Genomic DNA, 17324 nt, shown 5'->3' on the forward strand with positions numbered 1-17324 from the left:
ATGAAATAGATATTATATGACGCATCAACGTTCTATCCACCCCTTTGAATTTATCACTAGTGTTAGTAATATGTAAACATTCTAAATATAATTGATATTAAAAAAGTTTAATATAACAGTCAAATAACGAATGAAATAACAGTCAAATTTTTATTCAACATTTAGGTTAGATATAAATAAAATTGATCTAATTTAAAAACTGTTGAGTAAATTTTTATCATTCTTTTTATTATTTTTTCTATAAAAAGATATATTCGAGTTTACAACCTCTTAATTCGAAAATAAAAAATGTATCAATTCAACTATGTTTGTCTAGTAATTTTTTTTTTATCACTTCTTAATCTAAATTTATATCTAATATTAGGTGAATATAAACTCGCCCACATGACACTTACAAAGTTCGGATCATCATTTAAAAAAAAAAGAATATATAGAGTCACTACAATCAAGCTGCTCAATACAACTCCGTCTTAAGGTCTTGGCTCGGGAAGTTTCTTAAAACCCCGTTAAGGATCTACCTGTTACCGCAATCACGCTCGTTCCCGTAAATCACGAACCTAGTGGACTTGAGGGATATTAAGCTCTAATATACGAGCACATGTTCACTTATCGATAAGTGACATTTAACACGTCACACTTCTACGCTTATAACTGTTTTCTACGGTTCGATCACAATATAAATAGAGGAAGACACTGCTCAACATACACTAGTTCATTCATTCATTAGACTTACATTACAATTTTAATTTATTATTGTATTCCTTGAGTCTTTCTTCAATTCATTTGATATTGTTTCTGACCAATTACAGATTCACAAGTGGACTTCCGGGATTCAACCCGATCATATATTCGGTTAAAAGTATAATTCTTTTATTTTAGTAAAATAAAATAGTAATAATAACAGTTAAAAGGATGGAGGGAAATAAAAAAAGTAATGGAGGTAAGAAAGTTCGTCGGCAAGTACAGTACGCGGTTGTTTCGGGAGGAAAGGAAGAGATCAAGAAAAGAACGCGGCCGGTGTTTGTAAAGTCACCGGCAACTCACGTGTTAGTCAAACTCCCACCTATATATTAAATTTAATTTCTCAACCTCCCACTTGTTCCTTCTCTTAACACTCAACCCATCCTCTTCCTCCTCAAAACCCCATCAATTCGATTTCGATTTCAATTATGAACGCCATGACTGGCCGCGAGATTCTTCACAAGATGAAGGTCTGTGCTTCTTCTTTTTTTGGGGAGTTTCTTCTTTTTGTTGTTATCAGATGGGTTTTGACTTCAACTTGTTGCTCTATGATTTTTTAGCTTTAATAATTGATGTATAAATAGATCACTTTTTGTTGGATTTTTCCTCTGAATAATAGGGTTTTTTGAGGAAAATTCCTTTTTAAGTAAGGGCTGTTTAGTTAGAGGTTTTTCCGGAACCTAATGCTTCTGGATTTTGAGAGTGCGAATTATGGGTCAAAATGGTTACTAAAATTGGCAGTAGGATCCCTTGCCTAAATTGAATTTTAGGGATCAACTCAGTTGCTAAATTTTGAGAAATTGACTCAAATTCTACAAACTTTAGGTATAGAAAATTGATTATGTTTGGGTTAATTTGTCAAAATTTATCAGTTTGAGGACTGAGTTGATATGGAAATTTGATTTGGGCTAAAATGATCCTGTCTACCAACTTTAGCTACCATTTTGAGCAAGGCCTGGTTACAGATTTTTCCGGAACCTAATGCTTCTGGATTTTCAGAGTTCGACTTATGGGTCAAAATGGTTACTAAAACTGGCAGTAGGATCCGTTGCCTAATTCGAATTTTAGGTATCAAAAACTGATTGTATTTGGGTCAATTTGTGAAAATTTATCAGTTTGAGGACTGAGTTTGATACCTAAAATTTGATTTGGGCTAAAATGATCTGCCAATTTTATGGACCATTTTGACCCTTAATTCATCAGAGTGGGTACAAAATCAGTGTTTATAATACCTTTTTGGATGAAGAACCCAGTGATTCAATTACTGGGTTCAGTGTTTGGTGTTGCAACTACTAAGAATGTTACAAAAGCTGTTCTGATATCTGAGTGTCAGAGGCTGATTAAAGCTTTGGGATCCAATCCAACCAAGTTTGAGAATCTTTGATTTTTGATCTTTTTGATGGATTGGAATGAGATTTTGGAAGAAAATCAACCGTCCCTTAGTATTTTACTTTTTGAACTCACTCAAGTGTCCTTCAATAATATAGTTTAGGTCCCTTTTTGGTAGGATGCTCTATATTAATATCTATAGAATGCATACTTCAAATGAATTATTGGTATGGATCTTGTATTAAGCTAAAATTACGGTTTGGAATCAGTCTTGTGAAGAAGTACACTTGTGAGTTTGGAGGTGGTAATTATAAGGTTCGTGTTGTGTTCGTGTCGTGTCAATTCCGGGTTAGTGTTAGAATGAGACAACACTAACCCAATCCAAAAACTTTCGTGTCATAATCGTGTTAACTTAATCGGGTTAGTGTCGTATTTTCGGATCACATGTAATTTTACTATGTACACGTATATTATTAATAGTGACTTTTAAAATAAAGGAGAATATGATACTATTTTTAAATATTTTATGTCATTTTTTTTATTAGTATGTTAACATTACCCATCCAAAAGTATGCTAATATCATGTTGGGAGGTCATATAATGTGTTTATAACAATATACGAGGTTTGACTTATGTTTGCAAGTAATAATTGTAATTTTATTATCTTGATTAATAAAGGCGACATGTAAAAAATGAGAGAATATAACAATAATTTTAAACATTTGTGTCATTTTTGGGCTAGCATGTCAACCTTAACTCAACCCAAAAATTTGCGTGTCAATCCAAGAAAGACACGTTACCTAATAAGCTAAAACTAAACACTAAAATTGCGTGTCGATTTCGTGTTGTGTAATCGGGCCGGTGTACTTTTGCCACCTCTACGAGTATCCATGTCAGTTCTTCCTTAGCTTGCATCCCAACAATCTCCTTCTCAAGTATGAGTTTTTTCTACATTAGGCCTTGGCCTTGCTCCCCCTCGAACGAAAATTTCCTTTCTTGAATATTGTAGCATCACCAAGAGTTAATCATTGACTCCACAAGGCCCACATCTAGATAAGAAGATCTAGGCAACAACTTGGGCTTATTATCCTTGAGTCAATATATATAACTCTTGTTTTCCTCATGGAGTGCCAACTATGGGAGCACCACATATTCATTCCAAGACAAACCATCGGCTCGGATACCATTTGCTGGAATAGTGGGAAACTTCATTTTATCTCTAAGCGTTGAAGTTGACTTTGGAATAGTTTAGTTTAATTTCAAGATGCTCAAATTGCTAAATCAATGAAAAGAATTTTCCTCTTGTTAATTTGTGCATTTTGAGCATATACATTGTATCAAATTAACAAGAGGGAAGGAATATGTGTTCCCTTTGAAGTTATTGAGTTCTTGACCTTAGAAAATTTTCTTATACATGAATGTTGTTTTTGATGAATCGGTCATATTGTTTTTCAGGTGAAGGCATTTGGTGCATGTGCACCTGAAACAGGAAAAGGCAAAAGCAAAGTCTCGAATCATATTTCGCATGGCTATCACTTGGTGAAAGGAAAATCGAACCATCCCATGGAAGATTATTTAGTTTCTGATTTCAAGAAAGTAAACCACAATGAGTTGGGTTTATTTGCGATATTTGATGGCCATTTGGGACATGATGTTGCAAAGTATTTGGAAAATAATTTGTTTGACAATATTTTGAAAGAGGTACTTGTACTGTTTTCATTGTATGTCAAATTCAATCCATTTCTTCCATTTGGTTCATCTACAGTGGGGTAAATTACACCCATAGTCCCCCAACTTTTTCCTTACTTTCTTTATGGCCCCTAAACCTCAAAAACAGACATAAATCCGTGAACTTTGCCCTTTACTATTATAAATGTCCTTTACCCTTTGACTACTCCAATGGCAGGTAACTCTCCAGGGAAGAGATTATGGAAGTAATATTCTAAACAACTTTCATCTCGCACTTTTTGCTTATGAGGTTATTTAGGTGTTGTTTGTTTAGTAGAGAGAGACTGTTTAGAAAGAGATACCTCCAAAAATGGTGATTTTGGAAAATCGAAAAACGTGGTTACATGGAAATGTGGTACTAAACAATTTTAATTCTTGGACTTTTCCATTTTGAGATCTGTCATCTATGATTTTGAGATCGTTTACTTTTATAAGAGAGTTTTATGTTAGTAAAGGGCAAAGTTCAGGGTTTTTTTTTATGTTCGTTTTTTAGGTTCAGAAAGAAAGTAAGGTCAAAGTTGAGGGGTAATGAGTGTAATTTAGCTTTCTACAGTTCTATGTCTAGTCTGTTGCTATCCTTTCATTAGGCAATACTTTCATTAATCTTTCTCATGACAACAATTTTTGTTTTGTTTTTTTATTTTGCAAGCAGCATGACTTCTGGACTGATACAGAGAGTGCAATAAGGAGAGCTTATGATAAAACAGATGCTGAAATATTGGAAAAGGCCTTCTCCTTAGGAAAAGGAGGATCAACTGCTGTTACTGCAATTTTGATCAATGGTCAGAAGCTGTTAGTGGCAAATGTCGGTGATTCTCGGGCCGTTTTGTGCAAAAAGGGCGTTGCTAAACAATTATCTGTTGATCATGAGCCAAGCAAGGAAAGAAACTTGATTGAGAGTCGTGGTGGTTTTGTATCAAATATTCCTGGTAGGTAACTCAGTTTTTGTTTTTGGGTATATTATACGGACGGTCACTAAAGTTTGGGGTTGTTTCTTAAAGGTTGCTGAATTGCATTTTCTTTCAATAAAATCACTTAACTTCCTTTACATTTGATTTCAATAACTCATTCTGGCCAATTTATGTATAAAAACTGACTTGGCACATAAGACAATTGATTATACAAATTGGTCGAATGACTTTATTGAAATCAAATATGAAGTTCAGTGATTTTCTTAAAAGTTGTTTTAGGGTAAATTACACCGACGGTCACTGAAGTTTGGGGTTGTTTCACAAAGGTTAGTGAACTTCACTTTCTTTCAATAAAATCACTACACTTCACATTTGATTTCAATAACTCATTCCAACCAATTTATGTATAAAACTCGGTGAAACATTGACGTGGCACATATTACAGCTGACTATTTATGCCAACTAAATGTCAAGTTGGAAAATGATGTGATTTTTAAAATTTTGTGTGGCTTAGGATGTGCTACGTAACACACACGTGGCTGCCAAGTCAGCCATAAAAAGTCAAATATGTTCGGCATTGGTGCTTAGTTGGCATATAGTCAACTGTTTTTTTTTTTTTTTTGTGTAATGTCAATGTTCAGTTTCTGTATACAAATTGGTCGGAATGATCTTATTGAAATCAAATGTGAAGTTCCGTGATTTTATTAAAAGTAAATAAAATTCAATAACCTTTATGAAATAGACCCTGAAATTAAACAAGATCTATTTTACCTTTTCGTTCTATGGTGCCGAAGAAAAAGCTTTTGAATTCTAATTTTGGTGAGTCAGCTAGTCCATTTACTTTATCTTTTGACATAATATACAAATCACATAGCACAATTATGACACGACAACCCATTTTGATACCTGCTAATATTGAAAACAAAATAAAGCAATATATATTCACCTGTAGGAGATGTTCCACGCGTCGATGGACAGTTAGCTGTAGCAAGGGCTTTTGGTGATAAAAGCTTGAAGATACACCTTAGTTCCGAACCTGATGTGACTGAAGAAGCCATTGATGACGATACAGAGTTCCTCATTCTCGCCAGTGATGGGATATGGAAGGTCAGACAGCTACTCTCTATTGCTAAATATTACATTACTGCCATTTGCATTACATTTTGCTAGAAAGATCCTAACTTTTGAACTACAGAAAAGAATAATTACTCAAATCTGATAAAGTTTCAAGTTTTTGTTTTCCATACTTTAAAAGTCATAATGTCAGATTTTATGTTTCTATATTATGATATTGTTAAGAATGACTCAAAATTTTAAATAAAGTAGAAGTGTTTGAAGCCAAGAATTTATTTCAAGTCAAACCATTTTGTTAGAAATACAAAAGAATTTGAAGATTGGATACTAAAAGACATCAATGGAGGTTTTGAAACACACACTGATAAGTTTTGGGACACTCGAAAGTCATTCGGGGTAATTAGGAAGTTATTGAATTGATTTGGGCTAAAACCAAAGTTTGCCAATAAAGTAAAATTTGATTGCCGCAACAGGAAACAAAACTTGGCGAGTTTGGTTGTTGGCTCGGCAAGTTTGGCTTTTTAAGGGCGTGGAGGCTTTTTAGGGCCTATATAAAGGCATAAAAAGAATTAGTATGAACATTGGTAGGGTTTAGAGAGACTTTCTTGGTGAGTGTTATTCAATTCGGTAATCTTGATTCTCAAAAATAATACTTCTCTCTCATGAACTTAGAAAAAATTCGTGAAATCACGTAAATATTGTGTTTTGAGTTAGAGAGTTTTTGAGCATTCAAAGGATTTCTCAGCGAGTGTTCATCAATCTTGTAATCTTGATTTTCAAAAACAATATTTCTCCTCTCATGTGGACATAGAAAAATGAGCCCGAATCACGTGCATATTGTGTTTTGAGTTAACTTGTAATTTTCTTTCCACATATTAAACTTGTTTAATCAATACCCGATTCAATTCAATTCCTAACAAATACGAAATGTAATCCGGGCAGGTAATGTCAAACCAAGATGCCGTGGACACTATCAAAGACATAAAAGATGCTCATTTAGCTGCAAAGCACCTCATAGAGACAGCAGTTTCAAAGAGAAGTAAGGATGACATATCTTGCATAGTTGTAAGATTTCAATAATACTTGCTATCGTTAATTGAATCTCGAAAATCGGTCAAGTGGTTGAAATTCCATACCAATGTGTGTTTATATGTAAATTTGTTTTCTTTTTAGTTCTTAGAGATGCTCAGAATTTGCCATTTTGTTGCTATGTACCATAGAGCATATAAAATTACTCAACTCATTCCCAGGTTGTGAAAATTGTTGGCTTGGCTTGTCTTTCACACCATAGAACAAATAAGCATGGATTGTTTGCTTATTTATTTGCGGTAACGCTAAGAGTTTTGGAGCGTTTGCTCTTGGAATATGCATGTGTGAGCTTTTGGGTGTAATCGGATCTCATCAGATTTGAGAATTAGGGATTTGGTTAAAAGTTGAGATTTTTTTACTGTTGTAGAAATTTGCCGATTACTAATGAATTATGTGCTCATCACCCGTCGATCTTTAAGCTTATTATAGTTAAGAACTGATCCAATTTCTAACATAGAATTGCTGATCCGATGCCTAATCTTTTTTTTTTTCTCTACACATTGATTCATAACCGATTGAACTAAAAGCACGAGCTGATAGTTAAGGTTTAATCATATATCTTATATTAATTTCTGACACACCCCCACATGCAATGCCCTTTGGGCTTGCAGCGTGTGGCCCATCCCACAATGTGTTTTTAATTCTACAAATTAACGAGGTTGCCAGGACTCTAACCCTCGACCGTTTGGTCCTAGAGGCTCTAATACCATGTCATGGGGAAAGAACTGTAGAAAAAATGTGTTTTTATCCTCTTTTGGCTCAACTAGAACCCATAGTTTTGGATTTTGCCTAGAAAATATATCAATGTTGCAGCATTTCTTGGGTGTAAATAGGCTAAAAATGAGCATCCTTCCCTGAGCCAGTCTTGGTCTCGGTTACGGAATTAGTGAACTCTTTGACTGCTGCAGAAAAGAAAATAGATCAATGGTAAGTACATAATGTATGTACTTGTTTGTGTGTGCTAAAATATGTCTATTTATGGTAAGAGATTCTACATTTACAATCCATGTGATTTGAGATTGGGAATTCCGGCTTCACGCCACAATTGCCTGCAAGTAAGGGTATCAAATCGGGTTATCGTGTTAAGTGATCTATATATTATAGGGTCATGTCAGGAATCGACAGCTCTACCTGCAAGTTCCTTGACGCGAGAGGAAAGCAGGTGCGTACGTTCACTATAGGCTGTGTCCTCGATACACTGGCAAATCCGCCTTCTACCCGTTTTGTGTTTTGCAATCTTGTTAAGGTCTTTGATCTGACTGCAACATCCCCAAGAGGGTGATGATTGAGTCCCATGTAGGAAGTATAGACATGGAAGAAAGTCCCAAACTACATCTGCACAATTTGGATCTGCCCATGATTGTGCCTTTATTGACTTGAGAAAAACTAGAAAAATTATTACCATTAGGAGAAGAAGTTTATACTTCATTACCTTGTTCAAATTAATAGAAAAAATTTTAGTTGTTTTTTTATATTGGTTTTCTGGTTACCAAAATATATTTTCTTGTATCTTTTTGTGTTCCATGATTTGCTGCATCAAGTATTGAGGAGTGTGCATTTCACATTAAAAGATTGTGATATGAACCATTGGGCCTGGGCCTGGACTTGGGCCTCTTCTAATTGGACACCTCAAAAAAGGTTGACTCTTGTAGGACCTAAACAATCATAATTATATTGAGTAGGACTGTCCATGTGGAGTACATATATTATATTATATTATATGATTATAATAGGGATAAGTACAAAAAAAAAAAAAATGTCTGTGGTATACCGGATTTGCGAACTCGGTCCTGTGGTTTTTTTTTTTACAAACGGAGGTCTGTGTTACAAACCGTTAGCAAACAGAGGGTAAATTGACTAACGGTGTTAAAATTCAAAGAGAAAAGAGTTAATTTGGTCCTTATATTTATTTATTTTATAAATTAACTCCCCTAATTATCTAATTATCACAAATAAACCCCAAAATCAAAAAGAAAAATAAAAAATACATTCTTCTTCTTCTTCTTCCATTAATCTTCTTCTTGTTCTTCCATTAATTTCTTCTTCTTTCTTCTTCTTCTTCCATTAATACCTTCTTCTTCTTCTTCTTCTTCTTCTTCTGAATTTTAACACCGTTAGTCAATTTATCCTCTGTTTGCTAACGGTTTGTAACACAGACCTCCGTTTGTAAAAAAAAGACCCACAGGGCCGAGTTCGCAAATCCGGTATACCACAGACATTTTTTTTTGTACTTATCCCATTATAATATGATAACCCGTTTTGTGATTCGCTAATATGAGATTGAAAAAGTTTGAATTCTGAAACAAACAATATCGGAGTTGGGTTAATTTACCTCTTTTAGTTGGTTTACGGATTTGATTTTACTCAAAATTGGGGAGTTAAAATCAAGGGTTAGTTACACAATAGTCAAGAATGGGTTAAATTATTACCAGTGTTCTATATTCCAAAAAACAGAACTATGTCAAATTCAATAATTTGAAACAGCAACTGCATTTGATAAAAACTAAAATTAAAAGAAAACAGCATGGGGGTGATAAAAACAAAACTAAAATTAAAAGAAAACAGCATGGGGGTGATAAAACAATCAGGAGATAGTAAAATGGAAACTTTTAGTGTAATTTTCTCTAAAATCAGTTTACAGGCCCAGGCCCAGTAATTTGATTTTGCTTGCTGAGTTAAATTGAAGGGGCAAATTGGCCTTTTACATAAAAAAGAATGTAGCATAAAAGAGAAGGGTTTTTATATGAAAATCTTATTTGGTTATAAAATTACAATTAAATTATACTATGGAAATTAATTCTCATATGTAACTATTTTCTATACAATAACAACAATAACAATAAAGTTTTAGTCCTGAAATGATTCGGGATCGGCTAACATGAATCATCATATAAAACCGTGAAATCAAGTCGTGTCAACGACACAAATTTTAAAAATTTTAAAATTCCAATTCATAAATTTTAAACTGTTTTTTTAAAACTGAAGAACCACTTTATTAATTAAAATGAGAACCATCCCGAGGAAGGATGCTTCGAATGAATATAGGGACAGAATAATTTAAAAAGAATTAGCATAGGAACGAGCATGTCGTGCAAGAGCATGAGCTACTTCGTTCACAAATATAAATTTTAAACTCTTAAAAATATATTTTTAATTTTTAATTTATAAATGTTGATCCTTAAAATAAATTAAAAATAATGATTTATTTGGTTGGACATAATTCAAATTACAATTTGATATAATTGTAAAAGAAATTTAAAAATGCATTTTCATGTAACCAAAAAAGTAACAACACATTTCAACTCGGACTTTACCAATAAATTTAAGCTTTTTCTATATATAAACGGGCAAAAAAAAAAAAAAAAAAAAAAAAAAAAGAAAAAAAAAAAAGCCCAATGCTCTTATTCTGATTTTCTTGCATTGTGTTAGATTAATTTCTCTGCTTGTCCTTTCAAAAAAAAAAAAAAAAATTTCTCTGCTTGTCAAATTAATTATTGTAAACATAAAATTCGATTAGATCGTTACTCATTCATCTTTGTTTAAATTATATGTTAGAACTCAAAATAATTTTTACTGTAAGAAATTTATTGTTAAAAATATAAATTGCAAAAATAGATGAAATGAATAATGATCTATTGAGATTTTTTTTTTATTAGAAATTTAGAGGGTTGAATTTGTTGACTGTGAAGAGCAATTATTTCAAATATGACAACGTGTTTTTATTATATCATATATAATTATGGTTTTTTTTGAAGAAATATTAATTGTGTTCTAATATTTCATGTTATAACTGTAGCGGTAAAATATTTTTCATATTTTCATACACATTAGACTTTGCATTAAAATTTAAGAATAACGTTTATAAAATATAAAATAAAATCAAAATAAGAAATAAAATGAAAATAAGTATAAAAAACAGAATTAAAAAGAAAAGAAAATGAAAAGATACAATTGGTGGAAAATAGCTATCTTGCAGGAGGCATCAACCGCTCAACTTTAAAAAATTCTTTGGGATATCCGACAATGAAGATTAGCGAAGAAAAGTTGAAATCCATAAAACTAGAGGTTGGAAGGTTTCTGGATTCCATCTCTAGAGCTTTGTGACGAGACAAGAACAATTTGTTAAAGATGATTGAAAAAACACATCTGTAAAACCGGGACTGTAACTTGTTTATTCCACCAGCAGCTATTCTCTAGCAACCTTGCATCAAATTTTCAGCAAGAATGTGCATGGATTTTGAGGAGTGGACATCATGGAGTTAGTGGGACAAGAACTAAGCCAAATTTACCTATAAATAGAACATTTTGTGGCCCTGATTGTTAAAGACTTTTTTTTTTTTTTTTTTTTTTTGATAAAATTAGAGGTTTGAGCAACTTTAGAGGTTTTGAATAGTCAAACTTCTAATAGTGGTGTTTGGTGGACAGTGATTTGAAAAAGCTTATTGAGTTCAAAAAGCTTATTTTGAAAAAACTGTTTTTATGAGCTTTTTTTTCAATTAGCTTATAGCTACGTCTCTTTTGAATGACATTTTTACCTCTAATTACTACCCTTTAACCCTCAAATAAATATAGCCATAAAATATCAATGTCTTTATTTATCATTTTACAGAAACATCTATTAGCAATCAGCCAAATTTTATCAAACAAGTTTACACAATTAGCTAATCAAATAAGTAATAAAATATCAATGTCCTTAATTGTCAAAAAAATCCTTTGTTTACAAGCTCAACTTTTCTGTTTTTTATCAAAATTCCAGCAGCCTACTTGTTTCATTGACACCATTTCTCATCCTTTAAAACCATCTCAAATCAGCCACTTCGAGCTTGTTTCCATTAGTTGCAAGTTCGGTTAACCACTAGCACCATTTCCACCCTTAATTCTTCGTTTTATTCGACCATATAGCTGCTGTCCCAATTTTGTTTTCACGATTAAATTTCCAGCCTCACTTTAGTCAATTTTCAAGCTCAACTATACTCACTGTTTGACATGCTGAAATCCCTCATCGGCCTCATTTGCGATCTCGGTGCATCAGATAGCCCAATGTCGACCGTTTTGTATCAAAGCGACAACACGAGTTTGTTAAAATTGCTACATAATTTCTGTTTGCATTTTATTATATTGGATTCCATAAAAATTCAATATTTATTTGCAAACTTGGGATAGAACTATTGCCCTTTTGATAAATCATCTACCACTTGTAATCATTTCCATTTCCAATTAATAGAAAAAAACATATAAACATAAAGGAAAAAATAAAAAAAAAAACTTTTTTGTGTGTTGTTTTTATTTTTAATTCAGCGAGTTGTTTGAATTTAGTTAAATTTATGTTTAGTGCAACTAGAGATCTAAGCAAAATTATTTTTTCAATCCTTGCATTTACTGTTCAATCGTCGTGATTTTTTAGCAATCAAGTTATTAGACATATATTTTTATTCGTTTTCATAAATATATTTTGAGAATCCATTTTTCTAGCACGCAAATACACATCTCACATGAACTATGGTTGAAAACCAAATATTTTTCAGAAAATATCGCCAACGGTGACACCATAATAACATAATGACCTGTTTTTACACACTTATTTAGGAAGAGTTGCAAGGAGTTAATAAAAATAAATATTACATGTATTTAATATTATTTATTTTATTTTTAGTATTGAAATTCAGTTGATTAAATAAATTTTAAATAAAAAAAATTCTCTGTAAATTAGAACTTAAAATTGTCGATTTGATAATCAAAATAGCTTATTTATTTTTAATTTTTTTTGCACCAATTAATTAAGAGAATAAAATCATTTAAATTCCTATTTGGAAAAAAACAAGTGGGTGTTATATATATTGTTTTGGGGTTGGTTGCTTCATAATTTCCTATAAAATTTGTATAGTGTGAACAAGATGATCTTTAATTACTAAATTTGTGTTTTATAGTGAAAAATACTGAAAAAATCTAAATAGGTGACATATACATAAATGGAATTTTCCAAATTAGATGACAATTTATTTTTTTTATAAAAAAAATGTTAATTTTTGTCATATTTTTATGTCATCATCTTATCTTTAATATAGCTTTTTATGTTTGGCCTCACATAAAATATTGGGATATGAAGAAATTTTAGATCAATTTTATCTTAATGATAAAACATCTAATTTTAACTTTATATTTTTCTAATTAAATATAGACCACATTTAGAAATTGAATTCAATATTTTCAACGTACGCACAAAACTTTAATTGGGAGAATTGGACGAGCCTTAAACCAAGAATCGGATAAACGATAAAAAAAAAAAAAAATAGAAAAGGGTAAAGTTTAAACTAGATTTTCTTTTATTATATAGTCAAAATTGAGCTTACTAAACATCACGGGGTCGGGTCGAAGCCAGACCAAAGTCTCGTGTGGTGCCAAGTTTACTCAAGTCTTGGCCAGCCAACTCCTACTAAAGGGGTCTATCCTCTTTGAACATCAAGTATTTTGTCAATGCGTCTGTCGGCACTCCGTTCCGGGAGACTCCCTGTGGTTAAACCTCGCCTCATAAAGAACTCGCACAATAGGCTAACTCGGGAGCCTAAAGTGTCCATAGGGATTCCACCCTATGGAGACATCCGCCTTCCCTCCCAATGGCCGGATACCCGACTCTTCTAGTCTCTAGTGGAATAGAGTGGATAGCTTAAATTAGTCCCCCCAACTGGACCAGGGATTGGCGGAGATCCGACACTAGATGACCATCTCCCCCTATAGTGTTTCTTACGCTGACTTGAAGCCTACGACTAATGGACATTGATGTGTTTCATTCACCACTCGTCGTGCGCCCATCGAGTCTGATCCTAGACGCCTTGCCGCAACTCTCACTAATGCTTGCCCCGATGCTTGAAATGACCTTACCTACGCCTGGGGTCGAATTTCACTATGGCTAAACTCTTCCCCATGACATACTTATTTAGGGATAAATTTGGCTGAATTTATACAAAGTTAAATTACAGCATTTGCCCTTTTATGAGAATGTCTACTATGACTAGGGGCGGGTTCAGGGGCAGGGTGCTTGAGCACAGGTTACATGCATCATTGGTCGATGAATTTTTGTAGTTGTTTCAAAATGATCATTCAATTTTAATTTCTCTCAATAAAATTATTCAATTTTAAATTTTATCTCAATAAAGTCACTTTGAGGACTTTAAAAGCAAAAATACAATAAAATATAACGTAATTTCCACATCAATACTAATCAACTTTTAAAAGACATGTGACTACCACCTAGCTGACTAAACCTACCTGATACGTGTCTTTTCGATCAGCTAGGTGGCAACCATGTGTCATCTAGATGACAACCACATGTCATTTTGGTCAGCTGTGAAGTTGACTACTGCTGGTGTGATAGTTACGTCACTTTTCTGGTGTGTCTTTTTGCTATTGAAGTCGTCGGAGTAACTTTATTGAGACAAAATTCAAAACTGAATGATTTTATTGAGAGAAATTAAAGTTGAGTGGTCATTTTGAAACAACCATGAAAGTTGAGTAGCCAAATGTGCATTTAACCCGCTTGAGCACACAGTGGTCATTGGAAAGCGCTAAAATTTCTATGAAACTGTTTACGGGGCTATAACTTCTTATGTAAAAATACCTAAAAAATATCAATTTAGCACTCATAAATTACGAGAGACCATCAAAAACACCATTACCAAATCTTGCATCCGTCACTGATTATGCCCCGGCCTAAAAACATGAACACATAATATATAAGTACGTTCTCATTTTTTTTCATTAATTGGGTCTATATGAATGAGAATCATTCTCGTTTAGCCTTGATAATTTATTTTTATGCAAACACTCAATATATAAAATTCAATATCAATTAAGGTTAGTTTAAATGGTTAAGAGCCTCAAATTGTTTAAACTAGATTTCGAGTTCGAATTCTAGCGTACATAGAAAACTCTAGTTAGGTGAAGATCCACCTAAAAGATGCATGACGAACCTCGAATCGAAAAATCGGACAAATTATAAAAAAGATATATGTAATTCAATAATAATAATAATAATGCACAACACATCTTATTAATGTAATAAGCTTTGTTGACAAACAAGTTTTGAGTGATAATCAAAAAAAAAAAAAAAAAAAAAAAAAGTGAAATTCCACTGAAAAGGTTTTATCACACTGAAGTGGTGACTGGGACAGACTGCTTATGGAGCATATATTATAATTATTTGGGACATAATTAATTTAGCTACATGAAATTATGGTTATATGTATGCGATGCTTCATAAAGATTAAATTAGGCTTAATACCCTGAACTTCAAAGTGTTCGATAGTCACTTCAGTTTACTTAAAATATTATGATAATTCCTCAACTTGGTTAAAATATAATCAATTTATTCACCGGTTGCAAAAAAAATAAGCTTCATACGGAAAGTGTGTTGCACACGCCTTAGAACGTTATTACATAATTCATCTGGTTATAAGTTTCATGACACGAAGAAATGTCGTAACTCATCCGTATTCCTGGCTTTTCAAAGGGTGTCAACAGCTGCGAGACCGTGATTGGAAGATTATCTTTCAACATACGTATAGAGAAGGTAACCGAGCTACTGACTGGATGGCAAATTTCGGAGGGTCCTTTCCCTTGAGACATCACGAGTGTGGTGCGTCTCCTGCATGCCTCCTTTATATGCTTCATGAAGACTGTTGTGGTTCTGCTTTAAGTAGAATCATTCATCTTTAGTCTTTCTTTTTATTTCTGGGCGACTGCCCTCCTTTGTAACAAAAAAAAAAAAAATTAAAACATATTAAAAAAAAAAAAAGTTACTTCTTCAACGGTAAAACTTATCTTCTCTATATTAGAACCTCTTACTGCAACCTTGGTTATTTTACTTTTTCAAGACGCGTGCAACACACATTCCATATGTAACTTACTTTTTTTCAACCTAATGATTAATTGATTACATTTTACGCAAGTTGAGTGGACCATTTGGATATTGATTACATTTTACGCATCTTGAAGCCTTTGTTAGGAACTATTCCTTACTCTTACAGAGAGACGACGTCCTTAAAGAAACATGGATTGCAAGAATATATTCTCTTAGGTGTTCAATTGGGTTTAAGCTAGCAAATTAGATTACAGAAGATAAAAGGAAAATTGTACCAATAATAGATTTCCAGCAAAGATCAATGTTAAAGAAACCGTAAATGAATCTGAGTTTTTTCATCTCCTTTTAATCGTTTGCTTTTAGAAGAAGGAAGAATAAATGGAAGTTCAATGTAATTAATTACAATTAATATGGGAGCACGTTTCAATTTGAGAAAGATAAAAAGACTACGTAGAGAAGATAAATGATGCAATGAAAAAGATAAAAATATATCACTGAGAAGATAAAATGATGAAATGAAAGAAAATTTATTATCTGATTTTTTTTAATTTTAATAATTATAAAATAGAATTCTTTTTATCTATATATTTTGACATCACTAATTTTAGTAATTAGTATTAATTACTCCATCCGTTCCACAATACATGTTTTTCTAGAGACATTTTTTTTTGTTCCACAATACATGACATTTTGCTTCAATCTATGCACATTAATTTATTTTTATCAAATATACCCATATTTAAATTGACTTTTTACCGTGAGGATAGATAAAGTTACTAGTGGATGCAAATAATACAAGGGTAATAAAGTTTTTTACTTAAAATTAATTGTATTTCTTAATTTAGTGTGTATTAATTTTAAAAGACATGTATTGTGGAACAGATAGAGTAATATAGGAAAATGTTTTAATTTGAGAAAGATGAAAGGACTTCGTAGTAATTAGTATTAATTAATGAAGGAGAAGGTTTCAATTTGAGAAAGATGAAAACACTTGGTAGAGAAGAATAAAACGATGGAATGGAAAAGCAATTATAATATCAATTAATTTATAGGAGAAAGTTTCAATTTAAGAAAGATGAGAGGACTTTGTAGTAATTAGTAGAAATTAATATTGGAGAATTTTTCAAAAAAAAAAGATTTCTGATTTTTTATTAAAAAGTTTCGATTTAATGTCTTTAAACACTCAAATCAATATGTCATTAACAATCATGTATGCATAATTAAATAATAAAAAAAACTCTATATAAAAAAATATGTGACACCAATTAAAGTAGATTTGAATGTCTAACGACATCAAATCGTATAAATTAGAGATCTCAAGTTTGAATTGTAATAAACTTAAACCTAACTATCACCGACTAAATTCATCTGATCAAATTCATCTGATAAGTCACCGATAAGGTAAAAACCACTGTATTCACATAAAGCTTTAATCGAGAGGAAATCCACTTAAAAAAATACAAGTTTAAATTTTTTTTCCATAAAAAATTAATACTAATTCTTCAATTCATGTTTTTGTGCAAGGAATCAACATTCCTTATAAATATTAAAGTTTAAGTGAATCTGTTTTACCACTAAATTAAATATTCGTATAT

The 17324-nt window shown here is 32.2% G+C and overlaps 1 protein-coding gene and 1 long non-coding RNA gene across 2 annotated transcripts; one reads left to right on the plus strand and one right to left on the minus strand.

Annotated features, from left to right (window-relative positions):
* Window positions 1-963: 963 nt before the first annotated feature.
* LOC136231261 (probable protein phosphatase 2C 58) lies at window positions 964-7283 on the plus strand. The gene is made up of 5 exons (XM_066020587.1): window positions 964-1211; window positions 3526-3771; window positions 4451-4727; window positions 5662-5816; window positions 6726-7283. Exons 1-5 carry the CDS (start codon window positions 1170-1172, stop codon window positions 6861-6863), a joined length of 858 nt encoding a protein of 285 aa, XP_065876659.1. The 5' UTR covers window positions 964-1169; the 3' UTR covers window positions 6864-7283.
* A 271-nt stretch (window positions 7284-7554) lies between these two features.
* Window positions 7555-8138, minus strand: LOC136231262 (uncharacterized). The gene is made up of 3 exons (XR_010689738.1): window positions 8004-8138; window positions 7868-7921; window positions 7555-7771 (listed from the first exon to the last, which is right to left on the minus strand). It is a non-coding gene; the product is annotated as an uncharacterized lncRNA (long non-coding RNA).
* Window positions 8139-17324: the final 9186 nt, after the last annotated feature.

This window comes from Euphorbia lathyris, chromosome 5 (genome assembly GCF_963576675.1).
Source record: "Euphorbia lathyris chromosome 5, ddEupLath1.1, whole genome shotgun sequence".
Lineage (NCBI taxonomy): Eukaryota > Viridiplantae > Streptophyta > Magnoliopsida > Malpighiales > Euphorbiaceae > Euphorbia > Euphorbia lathyris.

Bases quoted from the DNA above. Each gene is read 5' to 3' on its own strand.
- LOC136231261 (XM_066020587.1), top strand. From the start codon at position 1,170: ATGAACGCCATGACTGGCCGCGAGATTCTTCACAAGATGAAG. The intron at 4,728-5,661 runs GTAGGTAACTCA...ATTCACCTGTAG, and splicing joins TTTTGTATCAAATATTCCTG to GAGATGTTCCACGCGTCGAT. The intron at 5,817-6,725 runs GTCAGACAGCTA...TAATCCGGGCAG, and splicing joins CCAGTGATGGGATATGGAAG to GTAATGTCAAACCAAGATGC.